Genomic DNA, 20490 nt, shown 5'->3' with positions numbered 1-20490 from the left:
TCTCTAGTATTTTAGTAATTAAAATACCTCTTAAATTGAGATTCCCTTTTTTTCCCGTGACGTTTTACTGTATTATCCGTTATTCAGTGACAACTTCAAGAAAAAAAAATCCTTTCCTTGAATTTTAGTTTTAGCCGCGGTATTTCCTTTTAGTACCGACGTCAACCAAAACATTAATTAAAAAGTCATTTAGTTGTTGTTTTGTTTACGGAGAACAGTAATTAGAATCCACTGGTGAACTTTTTTCGTAGGTTACTTCCTTGCTTTTCGTAATACGGGTCTGACCTGTCGTTTTTGCGACAGAACAAAGTTCGCTTTTCGTTTGCAAGTTGGTCCTTTAGTAAGATTTGTCGTGTATCGACAAAACAAAAATTCACTTTTACATTCGTTTGCAAGTCGGATTCCCAGAAAACTGCGTAAATTGTCGCTTTTGCCACGTTAGAGTTTTTTTTTTCACTTGAGTTGAAACTTCTCTTTAGCGTAAAATCCGTTTGCTCGTCAACACTTTGCATTCCTTAAAAAAATGGACAACCTTTGCGTTGTACTTTTTTTTTTAAAATAGTTCTTCGTCAAACTGTTATATTTGACGCTTCATATCTCGTCGCCAACTGTTGTGGTTGCAAGGTTGAGCAATAATTAGTAAGGAAATACAATGAAGACGCAAACAACAAGATAACGCAATAATAAGTGTATTAAAGAAAAGGTATATTTACAATATGTACAAATGACGGTGTCGAGTCAGAGAGTCTTGGTGGGAGGACATGTACGCTCTTCGGCGTCACTTCCGGTGGCATTTGAGTAAGACACACCAAGGCCAACCTAGGCTTGCCATTTATAGTGTTATGTTATTCGCACATGCAAATAAGTGGTTGCCACCACAACACATGCAAAAGTATTTGATGAAACAACAAGTAAGTCAAAGATCTTACTTGAAAACAAAATAAGTGAAGCAGATGGAATATAGTGAAGAAAAAGGTGATTACACATGAATGGATAGTCTGGTGGAAAATAAAAAATCCAGTGATGGTAAAATCCAAATGTAAATCTTCAAGAAAGTTAAAAAATTTCTATTTGTACAAGTAAAATCCCAGGAAATCCCATATTTGGAAGAAGATGGTCCATAATAATCCAAAGGCAGAAATCCATGGAATAATTCACAAAAATGTGTACAAGGAATAAAGAAAAGATTCCAATAATATTAATAAAAGAAAAATAAAATATGCTTTTCACTCTACTTCCGAGACGTAAATATAAATAAGAAAGATCAGGGAAAAGGGAGAGGGGGGAACATGATAAAGTTGAATATAAAATATAAAATAAAGGGTAACAAAAGTCAAAATGACCCAGACAGGAAATGTTAAAGGCACGAGAAAAAATATATAGGGCAAAAATATATAGGGCAAAATAATATAGGTCAACTGAAATGTACAGGTCATCAATTACAAATGTCAGCAAGAGTTGTTAGACGAAACTAAATGGATAATAAATAAATAATTAAATTAATAATAATAATAATGATAATAATAATAATAATGATTATAATAATAATAATAACAATAATAATAACAATAATAATAATAATGATAATAATAATAATCACAATAATAATAATTACAATAATTATAATAATGATAATAATAATAACAATAATAATAATAACAATAGTAATAATAACAATAATAACAATAATAATAACAATAATAATAACAACAATAATAATAGCAATAATAATAATAAAAATGATAATAATAATAATAACAACAATAATAATAATAACAATAATAATAATAATAATAATAATAATAATGATAATAATAATGATAATAATAATAACAATAATAATTATTATAATAATAATAATGATAATAATAATAACAATAATAATAATAATGATCATAATAATAATCACATTAATAATAATAATGATAATAATAATGATAATAATAATAATGATAATAATAATAATAATGATAATAATAATAATGATAATAATAACAATAATAATAATGATAATAATAATAATGATAATAATAATAATATTAATAACAATAATAATAACAATAATAATAATAATCATAATAATAATAACAATAATAATAATAATAATAATAATAATGATAATAATAATAATGATAATAATAATAACAATAATAATAATGATAATAATAATAATAATAATAATAATAATAATAATAATAATAATAATAATAATAATAATAATAATAATAATAAAGGGAAAACTGGAGACGACCGAAGGCTGGAACTCTCCAACCAAACGGAGATGAGTACCTTTGGGGAAGGAGATGCCTAAAAATACTTGGGAGTACTGGAAGCAGACACCATCAAATGAAAGAGAGAATCGGAAATAGAATACCGTAGGAGTACAAGGAAACAAAAACAAAATTGTAATAATAAATATATATCTAATAAAAGATATAAACACATGGGCAGTATCATTAGTAAGATACTCAGGACCGTTCAAAGAGTGAACCAAAGAAGAACTGAGACAGTTCGATCAGAAGACCAGGAAACTCATGACCATGCACAATGCACTACACCCAAATGACGATGTTGACCAACTCTACGTGAAAAGGCAAGAAGGTGGAAGATGACTAGTTTATATAAAATGATGTGTACATGACACAAAACAAGAATTAGAAAAGTACATGACGAAAAAAACGCGAAGGATAATAATGGCAGCGAGAGACACTGAAAAAATCGACAAAGCCGAAAACAGAGAGATAAAGGAGAAGACGAGAAAAGACAAATGTGAAGAGAAACAACTGCATGAAAGATTCATTAGGATGACAAGAGATGAAAATAACGAAAACACTTGGACATGGATGCGAAAAGGACACATAAGCCGAGAAACTGAATCCCTGATAACCGCAGCACGAAATAACTTGATAAGAACTAATCACATCAAAGCAAAGATAGACAAATCACAAAGAAAACCGCAAATGCGGACTCTGTAGACAAACTATATAAGACCGAGGAGTGAGCACTGACCAGACCTCGACTGTATAAGTGCGAAGAGAACTGGGACCTTGAGGAGTCTTATTGGCACTCAAATTTCAGTAAAGACCAATGGCCACTGCCAACGAGAAATCAATGGAAAGCAGTTGTTACGATAATGTAAATTTATTTGTAAATGGCATCGAAAGCGGCGGAGAGTACTGGAAAAGCTGGGGAGACTTGTTGTCACTTAGCTTCCAAGGAACACCACAGGCTGTATTCAATGAGATCTTTGATAACCTGTGTGAAAGCTCCTTGGGAGCCCATAATAGTGCTTCTCTAACAACCTTTATCAGAAAACTAAAAAAACAAATATGTAGCTTTTTCAATAAAATAGGCTATACTGAAAAAATCAAAATCGTACAACCCAGGATCATAATTCTGTAATCTTTGCACCTCAGACAAAATTAAAATGAAATTAGTTTTAAAAAAAAATGAAATTTTTCATGGTGCAAACATATGAAGAAATTTAAATACAACTAATTTGAAATCATTTAGGTCTATGTTGTATAGTATGACTCTGCATATAATTATGTTTAATAATATTCCACATAGCTTGATGTCTTCATCTAAAATTATATAACATTATAAGGTCTAAATCTTTCCATATAAATACTTATCTGCGACTAAATTCCCTTCCTTCTATTTAAATATTCACATCAATAACTTTACATGAGAGAACTTGAATACCTACTAGACACTGTCCTCAAGTGTCTAAGGTCTCTCTGTACAGGGGTTTGTCAGAACAACCTGGCATGAGGATACTTTTTCCATAGAAGTAAACCCTGACCAAATATTCAAAATCACATAGTATTTGCTGCCCAAATAAGATCTCCTCACTATGGCTAACCCACATTAGCTTTTCCGAGGAATGGCGCACCTTCTCCAAGTGATGTTACCTCAAGTAATAGCATGAAGCTGGATATTCCACCAGATTAGATAAATTCTTGTCCTGGAATCCAGTAAGACCAAGAGACCAACATGAAAGATATACTACAACGTATGAAAATGGTTAATTGGGAAGATGAAAATTATGTTCTCAATTTCTTTACTAACTCATTGTTTGAGAAATAAAGAACTTAAATGGAACATTCGAATATCTATGTATCTCATATAGAGTTCAAGTGTTAGCCCCAGGTCGTGGGCCCCTTGTTTTCTGAGAAGTTTGACTGAAGTAAAAAAAAAAAAGGGTGAATTTTACTATTAAAGAATTCTTTTACAAGCCCCTCACATACTTTATCGTTTAAATTGGTTTCGAATTCATTACTATAATACTAACAACATCCGATTTCGTATTATTTGGATTCAGCGGACTACTGTTCTCATCTTGAGTGTGATTTTCACAGCTTTTCGGTCGATGTAACCTCCGACCTTCTTCAGGTGTATCTTGTTGAACTTGGGAATGTTTCTGTTGAACTCGAGAATTTGGACAGAATTTTGAGCGGAACCCTTTATTTACTTCATGGGGATAGCGTGCTCTTGTTCCGTCAGACATGGCTGGATAGGGCCCGTGGCCTAGTGGTTAGAGTACTTGGAAAAATCAATTGAAAAAAGTGATATTCTCTCTAAAGGTTGAAGGTTCAATCCTCAGTGTGGGCGACCAGAAAATGCAATTGCGAATTACTTAAGACGTCTATCCATTTTCTTAAAATATTAATCCTCTTGGTCGAAATAATGATTTTTTATTTTAAAATTATATTTTTATGAATTAAATTAAAATATAAAAACTGTCAATTTTAATTTGCTCTATCAAGTATATTGAGCACTTTTAGTTGGTTAGGATTGTCTTATATTAAAATATTGTAAGACTTAAAACTACAAGATTTAACTCATCTCATTATTCTCACATATATAATTATATATATATATATATGTGTGTGTGTGTGTGTATGTGTATGTGTGTGTGCATAATTATGTAAATATATATGTGTGTGTGAGCATAATTATGTAAATATATATATATTTACATAATTTTGCACATACATACACACACACACACACAAAGACTTAAAACTACAAGATTTAACTCATCTCATTATTCTCACATATATAATTATATATATATATATATATATGTGTGTGTGTGTGTGTGTGTGTGTGTATGTGTATGTGTGTGTGCATAATTATGTAAATATATATGTGTGTGTGAGCATAATTATGTAAATATATATATATTTACATAATTTTGCACACACATACACACACACACGCACATATATATATATATATATATATATATATATATATATATATATATATATATATGTGTGTGTATGTGTGTGTGTGTGTGTGTGTGTGGCGGGGGCGTGACTCAGGGTGGAGAGTTGTATGGTTTGGTATCGATTCCAGCTGATGGAAAATAATAAGTCTTATATATATATATATATATATATATATATATATATATATATATATATATATATATATATATATCTGTGAGTGTGTATTTTTAGTTTGGATTTTACGAATAATCGATAAAGAAAATTCCTTATAATAATAATTACGTATTATTCATCTTATTTATAAATCTTATTCATTGCAGACTATTATCCTTTTCTTCTAGTTGTTGCTTCACGACGTTTCGGTCCACCACTATTCATCTGCCCTTCGTCAGGTGCTTAACCGCGACGAGGGTGCTTAACTCTGATGAAGGCCAGAGGAAACGTTGGCCGAAACCTCGTGAAGCAACAACTAGAAGAAAAGGATAATAGTTCACAATTAAATAAATGGATAATAATACAAATTACCCGTCTCAATAAGAATTCCAATTAATTACATAAAATGATAAGCATTACATGGACCCGAGAACATTGAAGCTGCATATTTATGTTCTCTATTCCCCATTATATTTCCCCATCACCGCCCCCTCCTTCAAAAAGAGTAATAAATATTCGCGAAAGGTCAAGGAGGATGGAAAGACCGAGGAGAGAGCTCTGACTAGACCTCTGCTGGACAAGTACGAAGAGAACTGGGACTTTGAGGAGACTTATTGCCACTCAAATTTCTGTGGAGACCAATGGCCGCTGTCAGCAAGAAATCAATGGTAAACGGCTGTTTCGATAACGCAAATCTATTTGCGAATGTCATCGAAAGGTGGCGCGTACTGTAAATTTGGAGAGACTTGTTGTCACTGAGCTTCCAGGGAACACCACAGTTTTCTTCAAGGAGAGATCCTTGATGGTCTGTACGAAAACTCCTTGTTAGCCGATAATAATAATAATAATAATAATAATAATCATAATAATAATAATAATAATAATAATAATAATAATAATAATAATAATATCTCTTTTATATTCGATTAGACGAATTTGAGATTGTTTTATTAAACCTGTGAATATTTTTGAATTATATGGGGATGCATACATATCCTAATAGGTCTTTCCACTTTCAAAGAAACGGCCTCACAAATAATTTAGGCAGCTGTATAAACTCACATTTGTCCCCTCGTAGATCATCAGAAACCAATTCACATATAATGTCCGACTCTTTTCTCTACCTTTCTCTTCCCCCTGTCAATTGTCTTACCTTATCCATTTCTAATGCTTTCTCCAATAGGAGAACACCTTTTTCCTGTGATTTCTGCATATCTGAAAATATATAGAATATTTTAAATGTTATTAACTCGTTTTGATAAAAGAAGAAAAATTTACTTTCGTTGCTAATAATAATAATAATAATAATAATAATAATAATAATAATAATAATAATAATGATAATAATAAAATAATAAAATTAATAATAATAATAATAATAATAAAATTAATAATAATAATTATAATAATAAAATTAAAAATAATAATAATAAAATTAATAATAATAAAATAATAAAATTAATAATAATAATAATGATAATAATAAAAATTGACGTTTCCATATTGACCTATCCTTTTAATAATAATAATAATAATAATAATAATAATAATAATAATAATAATAATAATAATAATAATAATAATTGGTAACTTTCTTCTAAAACATAATCCAAGGAGAATAATGTGTTTTTTGTTACGAAACCGAATAAAAATTGTATTTTAGTAAAAGTATGGGTTTATAATTAAAAGAAAAAATCGATTAGTTGAAATAAAATATTAATTTCATATATTCAAAGTCATTAATTACAAACTTCAAAAGAAAACTATCACTCTTTTTATATGTGCTGAGATTTTGGCTTTCTCCATTTTTTCTTGGTCTCGCTTTGATTGTTTCGTCACAAGAAAGAGAAACATCGTCACAGAAAAGAGTGATTAAACATGGGCACGCTTTAATGGACGTCTACGATTTTGAAGTTTTGTTGATTTTTTTTTTTTTTTTACAAAAAAGTCACTACTTACACAGGTCCTGAGGCCACTGGACGATAAGGGTTAATGAGCGCACAGTAATCAATGGGAAAATATCGTATTAATTGTTAGTAATGGAAATTTGGTAAATTAGATTACTGAAGGGAACAGCACATCAAGAACTTGTTTACGTTGGACTTGAAGACAACCATCTGGACAATCAGCTGGAAAGCAAGGAAACGGAAAAGAGTTCCACAGTCATGCAGTTCTAGGAAAGAAGTTTTGTTCATGGAATCTACGCTTAGGTTTAGACACAGATAAAGAATGAGAGAAATTATTGATAGTGGTTTCAGTTAGACGAGTATTTTCCGTGAAAGTTTGCAATGGGCGAACTACATATTGGGGCTCAAACAAACACTAGCCATGAAAATAGCGATAAAACAGAGACAGACTCGCAAGTTCTTTTCAGTGGGAAAGAGGTTGCAAAGAAGCGAAAAGGACATCATCTACTAGGCTACGAAGTCTAGAACTCTGTCAAGCAGGATAGGATACTTCGAGCAGCTTCTGCCCAGATGTGGCAACAGTACTCCGTCCTAGAGCGTACTTGGTTCTTATACAGGTAGAGAATTGCATCAGCAGTGAAATATCTACCGGAGTGATAGAATGCTCCAACCATTTTCCAGTGACCTTGGCAACGGGTTTGATGCATGTGCTCTATTTCAGATCAGGAGTGAAGGTCACACCAAGAAACTTGTCTAAAGATGGAGCGTCCTCAAAGTGAGAGCCATTCATTTCAATAGGGGCCATATGTAGGTCAGAGCGTTGTTGATGGAAAGAGTGAAGCGTGGTTTTCGATGCATTAAAATTAACCAGCCACCTTTTCCCCCATTGCACCACGTGCTCAAGATAAGAGGAGAGAGAATCAGACAGACTTTTGCCGTTTTTTATCTTAGAAGTGTTGCCATAGATTGTAGCGTCGCCTGCATGAATGTCTCCAAATGATCTCAGAATGATCATTGATGAAGATCAAGAAGAGACCTGGGCTACGGCTGGAATCCCGAGAGACATTAGCATTAATAATGTGAGCTTCTAAATGCCTATCAACCACTACTCTTATAAACCTATCAGAGAGGAATGATTTAATGATTGAGAAGACATTTCCGGTTATTCTTTCACCGCAAATAAATAATTTCGTTTTTAAATAAAAATAAGAGATATAAGTAAATTGTAGTTATTATAAATCACACCTCCTAAGTTTACTTACTCCACCCACTTCATCTATCACTAGAAAAGTCTCCTTTAATTTAGTATCTCTAATACTTACACCTATATTTTATAATACTACTACAATTAACTGAAATGTTCACAAACTAGTAAATCTATTAAACTTCTAACTACACTATATTGCATCTTCATACCATTTATTTCTAACCTGTACCTATTAGTGATGGGAGGATTCCATTATTTTTCTCGGTTCTGATACAATTACAGATTCTATACTAAATTCCCGATTTCGATACAATTACCGATTCCGATTCTTTATAAATCTTTAAATATTTAACTATATAGTTGTATTTTTCTCTGATTACCGTAAAATCACACATGTTAAATGTGCAAATATTTTCTTAAGTGCAAAAATATACTTGTGGGAACGGTCTATCGATTTTACCTTGACTAGTCGTTTAAAATCAATAAATATTTATTCTGTTTCATTATTACTAGTAATGGAAGATTTAGCTTTAAAAGAAATACAATTAAAAAAGAAATAAGAATTGTTTTGGCATCGGAAAATCGGTGCAAAATTTTCCGATTTCCATACCGATCCCGATACCCTCAAATATTCCGATTTTTTCCTTTTTCTGATTCCGATTAATCGTCCCAACACTAATACGTATGGTTCAAATTTGTATTTTTACCATTGTCTTTATAGTTATTCCAGTTTTATTACTCTGTTGTTTGTTATGTAAGCTTTTATGCTTTAAATTTTTATATGCCCCTTCCTTTATTTAATGATATTATTTTTAAATGATGTTACTTTTGTATATTCTTATATATTATTATTTTATAGATCATCATGATTCATATCATATAATCTGTATTATATAGCTTACTAACATTATTTACCTGCGAATTTTTCAATTTCAAAATTAATTCTTGGATAGAATAGTCTATTAGTTAAAGGGATTACTATTTCAATACATAAAAATATATAAAATATAACAATCTACAGATATGTGCTACACCATAAATGTGGCAGACTTCAATGAGATTCGAAATCTCGACCATAGAAGATATGGTCTGAAGCCTTTACAGTAGTGCCAAGTGTTATATAATAGGGTCCTATTAGGGCAAGCGAACAGAAACTTACTAGTAACTATATACGTATTTCAATATCTTTAAAGTGAGAATGTGTTTGAGGACACTTCTGAACCTACATACTCAACGAATATTTGATTTACAAACTTGAAATTCGATATGTAGGAGATTCAGACATGTGGAAAACATTCGAATCCGTTTTCATCCGGGGGAAAAGGGCTGCTACTGGGGGTCGTTGGATTTTTACATTTTTCAACTGTTTCACGAATGCGTATGTGCGGCGGGGAAAAATAACTGCTTCTTTATGCTAAAAATAAGCAGATTAAGAAAACACTTTTTTTTATAGATCGTGTCAATCCCTACTCACTGTCTTTTTGTTATGATTTCGATCTCAGCTCGAGTATCTTTTTTTACTTACATTGAGCAGTTTAGTAAAGACATAATACTCGCATGCACATATTTTAGTTTCTTTCCGATTTTTTTAATTTTTATTTCATTTCTTTAATTTAATTTAACGTTATGTTTAATACCTACGGTATTTCTGTGTAAATTAAATAAGAATTCTGCATTAATTAAAATATAATATCCATGTGTATTTTATGACCGAGCAACGCCAGGCGACCTGCTAGTCTAGGATTTTCTAAAATAAGTTTCAACTAACGACTCGCCAAGAGCAGATGGTTGGTTTGCAAGATTTATGAAGATCACGTCAAAAGTGTAACAAGTGCAGACATCTGTAAGTCAGGGAACGTGATTGAACGAGAATTGAAAATCCACGCGTGATTTGGAGTCATATTCGAAAAGTCAATAAATCTAGAGTCGAGGAAGTGAACCCAACAGGTGTTTTCATGCATATGCAATCTACAAGATAATCGGAGAGTCAATTTTGGAAACTGAAGTTAGACATTTATAAAAAAAAAAAATGTAACCCCAAGAAGAGACGATGAGACAACGCGACTTTCCGACCTCTTATGTTCAACAAATGATCCAGAAATAATATCAATTTAAACTACAAGAAAGCATCTTATTTTTTATTCGAATCCTATCCAATTTCGGAAAGAGATCTATTCCAGCGTCCATAAGTCAGGTGTACAATACGGTACGATGCGGCAACATCAACAAAAAAGACGGAGTACTGTTGCCACATCTGGGTAGGAGCTGCTAGAAAGACCTCACCCTCCTTGACAGCGTTCAAAATAGACTTCATAGCCTAGGAGGAAATACCCTTTTCTCTTCCCTACAACCTCACTCCCACAAAAGAGACGTTGTGAGCCTATCTCTACTTTATCGTTATTTTCATGGCAAGTGCTCGTCTGTGTTCCAATCTATACACCTCCTCGCCAAACTTTCACGAAAAACACTCATCTATCTAAAACCACTGTCAATAATTTTCCACACTCTTTAGAGTGTAAACGTAGATTCTTTCTTGGACCTGCACGCCTGTGGATCTCTCTTCTGTTTGCCTGTTTTTCAGCTCACTACAATTTGATTGTCTTCAAGTCCAAAGTACACAAACTCTTGACGAACTGTCCCCTTAAGTAATCCAATATACCAAATTTCCACTACTAACAATTACTACGATATTATCTCATCAACTACTATACACTCAATAACCCTTATCCTCGAGTGGTCACCGAGCCTTGATAAGTGGTGATTTCCTTTGTAAAAAAAAAAAAGAAAAAAAACTGACGTTATGTCCATTCTATCTGTGCATCACGCACGCTTTAAGTTTCTCTGCTGTTACGGATCGTGTATTTGGACTCGAGATAGTAGTCCGTGAAAACACTAGCATGTGTGAAGGGACCATTCTAATGACCTGTTTATTATATGTGTTAATGAACTGTGTGTTTAAACATTCTCTTGGATTGTTGCTTCTTGACTGCTAACAGATAAAGAACAGAACATATAATCGAAAAACAATAGTGCGTGCATTATAAATACACGTATAAAACACCTGGAAAACGCGAATATTCTAACAAAACGATTTCATTAGAAATTTGAAGAAACACCAAACGGAATAGGTAAATATTGCAAAGGTTTCTATGCTACAATTGAGCCATACTTTGGCCATGTGTTAATATGGTGTTAGTTTTTTTTTTTTATCTAAAAGTATATTACACCTTTTGCATTAGAAAATAGTGGATAATAAATCGGTGAAATTTAGGTAAGTAATAAAAGTGATTAATATAAATATTAATCACTTACTAAGTAAAATACCCGTTGTACCAGCTTCACAATATTACTCTACTGCACGTCAACCCAACTAGTAAAATTCAATTGCAATAAATTCTAAATTATAAAACGGTTAAAAACCAATTAACTGTAATAAAACAATTAATGTAATAAAACAAGAAAAGAAAATAAACAATTAAATTTAATAAAACAATTAAATGTAATAAACCAATGACTGAAATATAAGAATTAGATGTAATGAAGCAATTTAATGTAATAAAGCAATACATTTAAATAAAACAAATTATTTAAAAAATTAAATGTAATAAAACTATTGAATATAATAAAACAATAATATGAAATAAAACAATTTAATAGTATAACACAATTAATTGAAATAAAACAATTACATGTTATAAAACAATTGAATGTAATAAAACAATTGAATGTAATGAAACAATTTAATATAATGAAAACTTAAATGTAAGTAACTAATTAACTTAACTGTACTAAAACTATTTAATGGAATATAACAATTAAATGAAATAAAATAAGCACATATAATAAAAATTAAATGTAATATTAAGATTGAATGCATTAAACCAATTAAATGTAATATACTAATTAACTGTAATGAAACAATTAAATGTAATATAACAATAAAATGTAATATATCAATTAAATGTTATATAACAACTAAATGAAATAAACCTATAAAGTGGAATAAAAAATAATGTAATAGAACACTTAAATGTAATAAAACTATTATATGTAAGAAAAAATAAAATCTAATATAACAATTTAATGTAATAAACACATTTAAATGTAATAAAACACTTAAATGTAACAAAACAATTAAATGTAATAAAACATTTAAATGTAACAAATCAATGAAATGTAATAAAACAATTAAGTGAACAAATCAATTAAATATAACAATTAAATATGATACCACAATTAAACTTAATATAACAATTGAATGTAGAAAACTATTAAATGTGATTAATCAATTAAATTTTATAAAACAATTAAATTTTATAAAACAGTTAAATGTAAAAGAAAAACAAATAAATGTAGCAATACAATTAAAAATTAATCATTTCTCATAGTAATTGTTTGAATGAAACATAATCACAAATTACGTATTACCTATAATTTTTAATGAGGAACTTTTATTAATAATTTACGTTTGAGTTAAATTAATAAATTAAGAATCTCTCTCCTCTCTATTTTTATAATATTACGCTGAGGTAGTTCATCTTTGTACGTACGTTAACAACTTTCAACCCCATTAAAATCTCATTGTGCAATTTTGAATAATATTTTTAAAGTAATATTCGTTTGGTTTATTAAAAGAATATGTAGCTGACAATATTTTTAACGGTAAAAAAGACAAAGAATATTTTTTACACGAATTAAATTGCTATGATTTTTAATATAAAGAAATAATGGCTAAGTATATTCGGTTTATTTATTTAAAGTATATTCAGAAGATAAAGTTCATTAGTTTTACAGAAGAAAATGGCATTCTTTTCGTAATAGTATTTTTCCTGACAAAAATTAATTCCAAACTAATACTTTACTTAATAGAAAAATTTTAATATATAAATATACTAGCAGGCCGCCCGGCATTTCCCGGTCGTAAAATACACATAAATATGATTTTTGATTAATACAGATTTTATATTAATTAATATATTATATTGGACTCAATATATAGTAATGATTTTAAAAGTTATACAAAAATGACTCGTGCGCCAGCACCGAGAATCGAAACCAAAACGTTTAGCTTACGATTTACTTTTACTTTTAACGTTAATGTCTGAGTTATGGAGGCATGTTTGTTGCAAGGCTAAACTTAAAACATTAACCAATAACTATTACGTTATGCATGCATATTCGTAACGCCATCCTTCGACCGTCGCCTGGCAAATTCCATTCATTTAATTTTCACACTTTTGCACTGATTTTCCTCGGCTAAAACTCAAATATCAAGGTTCGCATAGATTCGAATACTCTATATATTAAGTTTAATGTCTGAAGACCAAAAACTGCAGGAGGAGTGTGGCAGGAATATTTTATAAACAAATATAAATACACGTACATCAGTATATATAGAAAGAGGAGTGTGTTTACTATAAGCTTTTAACGCACATATTACGCAAGTATAAATCATGTACAATATCTGTATGAATATAATTACACGTACCAAATACTGACAGAGTAGTTTAATAGGACAAAATTTTTAACAAATATAAATACCTGCACATCAATATATATGGAAAGAGGCTTGTGTTTACTATAAACTTTTTACGCAAATATTAGGCAAGTAAAAGTCATGTAGAATATCAGCATGAAACTAATTACACGTAATCGTTAACTAAAGATGATCATCCAATAGGAAAACCGAAAAAACTAATTGAGAATTAATTAAATTGAATGTTTAACAGAATATGAAAATTAGCTATAACTTTTGTAGATGAATGCAATTCCACGACTCATATATAACAAAGTTGTGCTTTATTGTTAAATAAATAGAAAAAGGGTTTTAATATAAATAGCAATGCACAAAAAATTCAAATTGATAGGAGTATAGATAATGAATATATAATATATATAAATTGATGGAGAAGGCACCATGGAATTGCCATGTGATACTGCTAGTAAATTTTATATTGCTTACTGTACACACACACGCGTATATATATATATATATATATATATATATATATATATATTTATATATATGGATTTATATATATATATATATATATATATATATATATATATATATATATATATATATATATATATATATAAATCCAGACCTTTTATTTCAATTTTTTTCAGATACATCTGCCTTACTTTTAATGCTAGGTTTATTTATGGTGTCTTTTAAATTCAATAAAAACCCTTCAAAATTTGCTGACGAGGAGACCTTGCTTATTAAAAAACTATATGCAATTATTGTACGTAACTTGATGTCTACCACAATAAAAATCATTGTTTTCCGAAACGATCGTACAGATAATTGATTTTGTTGTTGTTCCTTCTTATGAAACGGATTTTTAATTTAATTATAATTTGATTTTTAAATTTTAAATTATCAATCACATTACTTAATATATACGTATATATATATATATATATATATATATATATATATATATATATATATGTATATATATATATATATATATATATATATTGTTTCACTGTTAAATTAAATCGTGGTATTAATTTGTAAGTGTTAATATTAAAATCTTATAATTTAAATATATGTACACATGTGTATGTGTGTGTATGTGTGTGTGCGTGCGTGTGTGTGTGTGTGTTAAGAATTACTTACTTGCGATTGTTGCAAATGCCATTATCCACGATTAAAAGTCAAGCAATGCCACGAAGGCTGGTGAATATTTCCGTAGAAAAGAAAGTCTTTTTTAAATGAAACCAACAGCTTCGTTTTGCTTATCGGTTATGACCTTAGCATTGGTGAAGACGAATTGCCACTGCAATACGCCTACGGTTTTGACCGACTATCACAGTGTTTCATTTCGCTTCAGTGCTCGTATGACACGGTTGAAAATATTTTTTATGTTATTTTTTCGTTAAAAAATATATATCAACATAAATACCGAGGCAACGTATTTCACCCAGATCATTTCATATGCGTTCTGTATTCAAAATTAACTGCGGTTTTAGAATATTTGTAATATATTGTAGTTCTACGCTAGTTTCTCAAGGATAAACACAGTATTTTGACAGAGAACAGCAAAATCGTTTTCTTTTTAGGAACAATTTTAGGTCATCCAGCAAGAATACGAACAAGCAAACCCAAATAATAATAAAAGAATGATACGAAAGGAGTTAATAGACAGAGTTTGCAGAGATTCCAAAACACTGTATAATGGCTCAATCTATCAATCACCACAAACCTCAAGATTATATTTCCCATAGTCAATTTTTCTATGCATACCACAAAATCACGTTGACGTACCGTTTCTACTTAGATTACCGAAGTTAAATGATGTTGAACTTGGCCATTATCAGATGGGTGACCATTTGGGAATACTATTTTCCGTATGCATTCAGATAAACCTGTGTCTACAATACCTTGAGGAGATGACCACACCTGCCTTGCACCGTTCTAGATCACTTTCGTGCAAATTTTAGCACTTGTTTACCCCTTCCTTTATTGTAGGGGGTTGTCAGACAGGGGCTAGATGAACAGGGAGTGCCTCTGCTTTGGTGAAAGTAGTACACTAAGGAATGAGAGTCTCCGTTGAAAAAACAAACCGGATAAGGAGACCCACTGACATTGTAAGTTAATCTTCTAGTAATGATGTAAAAAACGAAACATTTGTTTCCAACATTGTTGAGTTAGCACGGAAGAAGTGAGGCTCAAGAAACTGTCGTGCTCGTGTCACTGTGAAATCTTATCTAACGGGAAATAGCGAAATATAAAATGTAATTTTCCAGTGTGACTCTTCAAAAATGTCATTAATGGAACAGTTAATTAAATCCATAAACACCTCAGAGTATTCTGTACCTCTACAAGGCCACTATTCGCCCATGTATGGAGTATTATTGCTACTTCTACATCTACCACTAGTCTCTCCCTTTTGAATAGGGTCCAAAAAAAAGAGTTGTCAATCTAATCGGTCCCACTTAATCAACTAAGCTCCAGCCTCTGTCTTATCGCCGCAATGTTGCATCTCTGTGCCTGTTTTACAAATATTTTAATGAAATGTGTTCTGATGAACTCGTTGCACTTGTACCCCCCGGGCGTACATATCCCCGACAAACCCGCTTAGCAATAAAATATCATCCCTTCACTGTTGAGGTCTCTAAATGCCAGAAAGCTTTCCATTTTAAAAGTTTCTTCCCTCGGGCAACTAGACTTTGGAATTCCCTTCCTGCTACGTGCTTCCCTGACTGTACTGATATTCAGAAGTTTAAATGTAACGAAAACCAACATTTTGTTACTCTTTTCTAGACATGGTCCCAAATAGCAGCTCCTTACGTCCAAGTGGTGATATGCTTTGTTAGGGTTGAACGTGAGTAAAAAAAAAAAAAATTCTTTCTGCAAACTAACCATATTTCCTATAAGTGACCATCAATCTTTGTCTGATTTGTCCACCAAGTTTGTTTATGAGCATGAATATCCAACAATCTTTAATTTGTTCAATGGTATGTAGGGACAGTTTAGTGATCGTCTCATCAGTGTGGTTGTGAATCGTAGATGAGCTTCATACTCATCAAACTTTTATTCCGAAATGATATTCTATGTGATATAAAAAATGTTTGTAAAAACAACTGCAAACCAATTCTTGAGTCAAAGAGCGGCATGCAAGCCAAACTCAGAGGCAAGAAAGTAATGCCAGAATTATCGACCTTAACAAAATAATACGATGATAAGAATGGTGATATAAAACTATTCAGTGATGCTGCGAATTAAACTAATTTTTGTTTTTGGTTCAGGAAAATGTATTTCACTCTCGGATTTCATTATTCTATGTTATTGATGGAGTGCGTTCAAACCTCGAAAATGATCGGAAAATAAATATTCGATAACAGACTGCCAATAACGATAGTCGTTGTTCTACCACACATTAGTATGACTTGTGTATTGACTAAAAATTGCAAATGTGGTATAAATAGATATTTATTCCATGTGGATTCGTTAATAAAATCTTTTTTTCTGAAATTCAACCAAATTTTCTACAAATAAACTTCAGTTAATATCAGACGTATTCAGAAATTTTAATTATAAATGTTATCGCTGTTAAATGATATATAAGACACTTTAGTGGTCGTCTGATGAATAGATGTGATTCTGAATAAATCATATATGCACCGAACCTTAACCGCAATACTTTTATTCGTGTGGTTATCTTAAAGGTGCTGTTTTTTAAAACAATTACCAGATTATTCTATAACGAATAAGGATCGTGACAGTAAGAATCAGAGCAAAGAACTGACCATTCCAGAGTCAGAGAAGAATTTTGCACGTCGCATCCTGATATTCTAAGCATTGAATGGAGACGAAAACAAAGACAGTTGGACATTCTGAAATTTGGTGGCAAACAATATCTAGACATAAAACTCAAGGAGATCAGAAGTTTTGTAAATTTTCTTAATTATTCATGGGTGAAAATTGTTCCTCCTGTACTTTAAATGTTGACAAATTTATTCTATTTGGTATTTTTCCGGAATTTTAAATTGAGAAGTAACCAAATTCGCACTATTTGGACAAAAAATATCGCAATGTTTACGGGAAAAGGAGTTTCAATTATTTATCTATGTGATTCTGAAATAAGTGAGACTGCATAAAACAATATAAACATTTCTCCACTTAAAAAAGTAACATCGACTTATACCAGACAAAATAATCGTGACGTGTCTAGGAGGATGGGAGGCTCTTGGAGAGAGAACATTATGCAGGCCTCTATTATTAAGTTTCTGGGATATTGGGAAAACTTTTGGTCATCCGAGTCAGATTTAACACTGTGGTTGTTTCTAGTGAGAATCCAATGGTAAGCGGATTTTACGATAAGGCAAAATCATTTGCAATAGATATCAGAAAAGGTGGAGAGTACTTGCTGTCGCTAAGACTCCACGATTCATCTTACATTCATATTCTGCACCTGTTGTTTCTAAAAATGATAAAAGCATTGCACAGTGCACATGTACTGTGCAGTGCGCAATGTGCAATGTGCAATGTGCAAACAGTGGATAATTTTCAGGTCAAACTTGATCTATTTTCGTGACATGTTTCAGTTATTTATTGAGGCAAGCTGCAAATTGCACAAGATAGTGAGTCCTAAACAACTCACTTGTTAAAATGCAAGTGCGCTGTTTGCAGCAGATAACATATTGTGAACCTCTTCCCTACCACAAACCCAGCAATCTTACGCACGAGTAATGAAAGACAAATAATTCTGATGAAAAAAAAATCTGTTGTGATAGGGTTAGGGTTAATACCGTGTGACGATAAAATGTAAGAGGAAACATGAGGATGTTGACCTAATTATAACTGGACAGATGCTTGCGTCTCATTTATTTATTTATTTCAATTACCTCATCATTTAATTAAAGTTAGGGATGTGGCCATCCTACCGGATACCAGACATTCACTCGCTATTGCATACATTTCCCACCAAGAGATCTTTTTTTAATTCTAACCGTCTCTTTAAATGCAATTGTTCGAATCTCTCTTGCACTTGGTTTACCGAATATATTTGCCAGGTAGTTATAGAAAGTCTTTTGCATGAATCCAGTTGCTTTTATAATTTTAAAAATGACGGAGATCTTCCTAAAGTTTCAGTTTCTTTTTATGGCGTACAAGAGACATTGGTATTTCGCTATATGAGTGTCTACTCATCTACGACAAAAAAACAAGACAAACGAAAACTTTGTTCTTGTCGTCGAAAATGGTTCGTTCAATGCAAATTATACTGGATAGTCCATTGATGAGGAATGAGTTCACCATCCCAAAGCAGTTCATAAATGTCGAACAAATGTGCCTGAAAATGCTTCCCTTGCAAAACAAACATCGTTTACCCCTGACGAGAAAAGTGACCGGTCGACTGCAAAAAGTGAGGGAACATTACTATTTCGTCGGAGAGGAATTTCTGTGCCACAAGAAACACCGGTAGCTTAAACTACTCTGAAGTAACGAATCTATATGACGAGTGCTGAACGTAGAAAGCTGAAATAGATAACTATAATACACACACACACACACACACACACACACACGCACACACACACACACACACGCACGCACACACACACACACACACACACACACACATATATATATATATATATATATATATATATATATATGTATAGTTAGGTAATTATAAAGCACACATATATATAATACTAGCAGTGAACCTGACGTTGCCCAGGATTGAATTATGATCAACGAATGTTTCACACTTCTTTATTTTTATTATCATCGAAATAGGTGAAATCGCCCATTTTTTTAAAAAGAAAGTTTTTATTTTTTTTAATTTCCCAATGTCCTAGTCTGATTATTTTAAAATTACACAAAGATATCATCAAAAATAAAGAATCTATTTAAGTTCAAAATCTTTTAGTAACTTTTTGGACACTCTATATATGTATTATAAATTTATTTAAGTTAGCTCAAGGTTAAATGTTATAACTTATAAGATTACAACAAGAGCTCTAAGTTTATCACAAGGAAAACCTTAGTTATTAAGTGAAACAATCCCTATTATTTTCAGGAACACTTGATTCACAAACATTTGTTTCTGCCTATTTCAGAAATATATTTTTTTATGACAGACAAAATATCACTGATACACTACTCATAAGAGAACACAGGTTCTGACATACAGAATTGGAAAGTGTTGGTCATCTGATATCAAGTTGCAAGGTTCTCCTAGGGGACGGCTACTATACAGCAAGACATGATGGAGTATGTAAGTACCTCCACTGGACCATGTGTGAAAAATTAAACATCCAGTGTAGAGCAAGTCCTGGGAACATCAACCTGAAAGAACAGCTGGAAATGACTTATATACCATACATTACGACCATTAAATCTCTACAGCCACCTACCTTGAAAATGCTGCTGTGAAACCTGACATAGTTATATGGAATAAGTCAGAGAGAATTGCAACCCTGATTGAAGTGAGTCTTCCTAATCATGGAGGTCTGAACAGAGCTGAAA

At 31.3% G+C, this 20490-nt stretch overlaps 1 protein-coding gene across 5 annotated transcripts in view; it reads right to left on the bottom strand.

Moving 5' to 3' along the window:
- LOC145278011 (monocarboxylate transporter 9-like) overlaps nucleotides 1–20490 on the bottom strand; it is a 199293-nt gene that overhangs the window by 77054 nt on the left and 101749 nt on the right. For 4 of the 5 annotated variants that reach the window (XM_080130191.1, XM_080130193.1, XM_080130192.1 and 1 more), the window contains exon 2: nucleotides 6544–6605. In XM_080130191.1, coding sequence (XP_079986317.1) covers nucleotides 6544–6603 — 60 coding nt within the window. In that variant the 5' untranslated portion in view covers nucleotides 6604–6605. Of the gene's footprint in view, nucleotides 1–6543; nucleotides 6606–15132; nucleotides 15297–20490 lie in introns of those variants that run through there. The other variant, XM_080130190.1, reaches the window with a different exon arrangement.

Source organism: Euprymna scolopes, chromosome 6 (assembly GCF_053919585.1).
Source record: "Euprymna scolopes isolate OS-2025 chromosome 6, ASM5391958v1, whole genome shotgun sequence".
In the NCBI taxonomy this organism is placed as follows: domain Eukaryota; kingdom Metazoa; phylum Mollusca; class Cephalopoda; order Sepiida; family Sepiolidae; genus Euprymna; species Euprymna scolopes.
The sequence above is the reverse complement of the archived record's forward strand: the minus strand, read 5'-3'. Positions and strand labels throughout refer to the sequence as shown.